This window comes from Alligator sinensis, unplaced genomic scaffold, assembly GCF_000455745.1.
Source record: "Alligator sinensis unplaced genomic scaffold, ASM45574v1 scaffold553_1, whole genome shotgun sequence".
Taxonomy (NCBI): Eukaryota; Metazoa; Chordata; order Crocodylia; family Alligatoridae; genus Alligator; species Alligator sinensis.
Genome location: NW_005842389.1, coordinates 510,179 through 513,971, shown reverse-complemented (window position 1 = coordinate 513,971; position 3,793 = coordinate 510,179). Strand labels below are relative to the sequence as shown.

The window sequence follows — 3,793 nt, the reverse complement described above, 5'->3', positions numbered from 1 at the left end:
CTCACGTGCCCCTTCAGACCCGCTCCGTACCCCCCTGCCCCGCAGCGCCGCCGCCCGGCCCAGCACCACAGCGCACTCTTGCTGCGAAATCCCTTTTATTGCTGCTTTTGCTGCTCCGACAGATGAGCCCGGCCCCATGGCCCCCTCCCACCTGCTACATCATCACGTGGGGGAAGAGCCCTCCTCTCCTCCCAGTGCAAGCCCAGCCTGAGACCCCTGCACCAGCGCAGACACCCCCCACCCCACCGCCCACAGCAACAAGGCCCAGCCCCCTGAGAGGCTGGAGCCCTTGGGAGTTGCCGTGGGATGCCGGTCCCCGCTAGCTGCTGTGGTGCGAGCCCACGGTCCTGAGGGCGATGGTGTCGGGCGGAGGGGGGGTGCGGGTCCGCTCCCGGCAGCACCCCCAGAGCACAGCCTGCTGGAAGGTGTCGCTGGCATAGTAGTAGGTGAGCGGGTCCAGTGCGGCGTTGGCACAGGCCAGCAGCAGGGCGCCGCGGTAGGCACGGTCCAGGCTGACGTGGGGCAGCCGAGGCAGCTGGTAGCCCAACAGCACCAGGTGGAAGGGCAGGAAGCAGATCAGGAAGATGGCCACACTGGCCAGCACCAGCCTACGGGCTTTGGCCGGCCGCTCCAGCGCCAGGCGGGCGCCCGCACTGCACCCCACGGCCCGCAGCAGCCCCCAGGCGCTGAGCACCACCACCAGCAGCGGCACCACGAAGCATAGTCCCATGGCGGCCGCCACGGCCGGCTGCGTCACGTAGCGCGGGTACGTGTCGAAGCAACTGGCCTCACTGGGTAGCGGCACCGCCGGGCGCCAGGCATAGGTGGGCACGGCCCCCAGACCGCTCAGCACCCAGGCGCCCAGGCAGATGTACTTGGCGTGGCGCCGCAGGGCGCAGATGCGGGGCCGCAGTGGGAAGAGGACGGCGGCGCAGCGGTCACCACTCAGGGCAGCCAGCAGGAAAAGGCTGCCGTACATGTGCACCAGCAGAGCCAGGCCGGCCAGCTCGCACAGCTGCTGAGGCAGCAGCCGCGGGCGCCAGCTGTAGTGGGCCACGCGCAGGGGCAGTGTGGCAGCCAGCAGCAGGTCACAGGCCGCCAGGTGTGTCATGTACAGGGCGGTGGGTGTCTGCTGGAGCAGGGAGGCACCGGAGCTGCAGAACACGTGCAGTGCTGCCCCGTTCAGTGCCAGCGCCAGCAAAGAAATCAGTGTGTAGCCGCCTGCCAGCACAGCATCCTCCAGCTGCGTGAGGGGGATGACAGTGGTAGTGTTGTTGCCTGTGGCCAACACCGCCGCCATCATGCCACTGATGACATCGGGCCCCCCCCCGTGGGCGACCGTCACCTGGGAGGGTGGAGAAAGAGCGAGGGAGAAGCGGTGAGGCTGGAGGGTAATGTGGCCAGGGGCACACAGGCACCAGACACCCCCACACATACACATGCAAGAAAACCCTGGTGCCCCGAAACACACACACACACACACACACACACACACACACACACACACACACTCCCCCAACATACGTTGCACTTGCTCTGCTTCCCCCCAACAGCAGGAGAGGCGGCCCCCAGGGCACTGCAGCCATGACTGGGAGCCCAAGAGACCTGGCCTGCTCCACAGTGGCACAAGGAGAAAACCAGCGTACAGGGTCGGGAGCAGCGGCTGCCACTGCCCACATACCCACTGCACCCCGCCCTAGTTCTTACAGCCGCACACGCGTGTGCATAAGTGTGAGAATGCAGCTGGGCAAGCACCCGGGGCTCTGCGAGGCACAAAAGTGAGAAGGTGGGGGAGTTGGGGTGGGGGGGGGCGCAATGCTGAGTCAGCCACCACAAAGCGCAGCGATCCAGGCACAGAGGAAACAACACGTCATCCCGAGCCAAAGATGCTGCCCGCTCTATACATCCGGCCCTCGCCTGCCCCATGGTGGGGGAGCTGTGGGTCAGATGTGAAGGGCAAGAGCAGGGCGGGGGGGGCTCAAGGTCAGGAGTGAGGGGTCCAACAGGGCTGTGAGTTGGGAGTGAGGGGCACTGGCAGGGCTGTGGGGGGGCAGGGGGCTGAGGGTCAGGACTGAGGGGTACCACAGTGGGGGAGGCACAGGTTCAAAGGCAGGGGCTGCTCTAAGCAGGACACAGGATACACACGCATGCAATGCACTCATGTGCACCCATGTGTGTGCTTATGCAAACTCTGCCCATGCACTCTCCCCTGGCCCCTCGCACACAGAGCGAAGCACCCGGCCAAGCAGTCCCTGCCCACGCGCGCGTGCACCAGCACATGCGTGCACAGTCCATGCCCTGCTGCACTGACAGCTGTGCTGCCCCCACCCACGCCTGGCTCAGCACCTGCCCCCCGCAGGAGATGGACACACACACACACACACACACACACACACACACCCCCCCAGGGGTCCGGCACATGCCCCACCAGGATGTCTAAAACACACACACACACACCCTGCCAGGGATCCAGGACATGCTGCCCCCTGCCCCTCAGGCACTGCACACACGCATGCACAACCCAGGCGCCCAGGCTCCCCCCACAGGAGTGGAGGACACACAAATACATGGACCAAACCCAGGCATCCAGGACACGCTCCCCCTGTCCCCCAGGCATCCCACACACACAGGCACCAGGAGTGTCTCAGACACACACTTAGCATGAAACTCACACACACACAACCAGAACCCAAGTGCCTGGGTCACACTCACACATATGCACAACAGCCAGGACCCTCCCCCCCTGCATCCATCCATCTGCCCCATCCATGTGTCCCTGCCCGCCCTGTTGGCCCCAGCACCAACGCCCATCACCCGTCTCTTACCAGGGTGCGCAGTGCCGGAGGAGCGGAGCCGCGCGGTGAGCTTGGCCAGGGGGCCTGTGGCTGAGCCAAGGGGCAGCCCAGCACCACCGTCAAGCGCAGCCTGGCACTTCCTGCCTGCAGAGCACAGCTGGGCCCCCCGCCCCCCCGCAGGGAGGAAAGGGTTAAAGCGCCTGGGTTCCTTCCCCAGCTCGGGGAGGGCGGTGCGGGCTGGGGGGACTGGGGAGCTGCAGGTGAGGGGGCGACAGCAGCAGGGTTGGGGCCCCAGACACCTGGGTTCGGTGGACACCGGGGGCAGGAGGATGACACCAGTGCCCCCGCCTCCGCTGCCCTGACTTGGGGCCCAGGCTGGAGCTCTGCGCCTCCCCCTGCTCGGGCCCGTTGCCCAACACCCGCAGCAGTGAGCACAGCTCCTTCCCCTTCCTGAGGGAGGCCGCAGCCAAGCCCCCGCCCAAGTTGGGCCCCCCCCTTGTCCTGGCATTGGGACGTCCCCTGGTGGTTGCCCGTCGCCCGTCCTGGGCATCCTCAGCCTGCAAGTGAGTGAGGTCAAGACACAGAGGTCAGGGGTCAGGGTATGCATGGGACAGAGGTCTGGGGTCAGGGCACACACGGGCAGAGATCAAGGATCACATCACGCACATGGGCAGGGGTCAGACGTCATGGCAATCTGCGGGCAGCAGCCCCCGGGGAGAACCCAGGGGTCCGAACCGGCGACGCCCAGCGCGCATGCGCCCGGCACTACAACCGCGACGCTCGCGCCGAAGCCGGCCGAAACGACGACCCGGCGAGCTCGCCGAGGCATGCGCAGTGGCAGAGGAGCGGGAAATGGGGCAGAGCCAACCGGCTCTCACGCGCATGTGCACCGCCTGCTTCAGTGCCTGGCTTTCCGCGCAGGCGCAGAGCCACCTGGTGGGTTTCATACGGCGGTCGGCGCGGGACAAGCGGAGCCAAGATGGCGGCGGCGGCAGCAG

At 66.7% G+C, this 3,793-nt stretch overlaps 1 protein-coding gene across 1 annotated transcript; it reads right to left on the bottom strand.

The window, feature by feature from the left end:
- Positions 1-43: 43 nt before the first annotated feature.
- Positions 44-3,710, bottom strand: LOC102384612 (lysophosphatidic acid receptor 5-like). Its single transcript, XM_006029625.3, has 2 exons — positions 2,826-3,710; positions 44-1,345 (listed from the first exon to the last, which is right to left on the bottom strand). The coding sequence occupies exon 2, from the start codon at positions 1,301-1,303 to the stop codon at positions 320-322; it is 984 nt and encodes a 327-aa protein (XP_006029687.3). The 5' UTR covers positions 1,304-1,345; positions 2,826-3,710; the 3' UTR covers positions 44-319.
- Between the last annotated feature and the right edge of the window lie 83 nt (positions 3,711-3,793).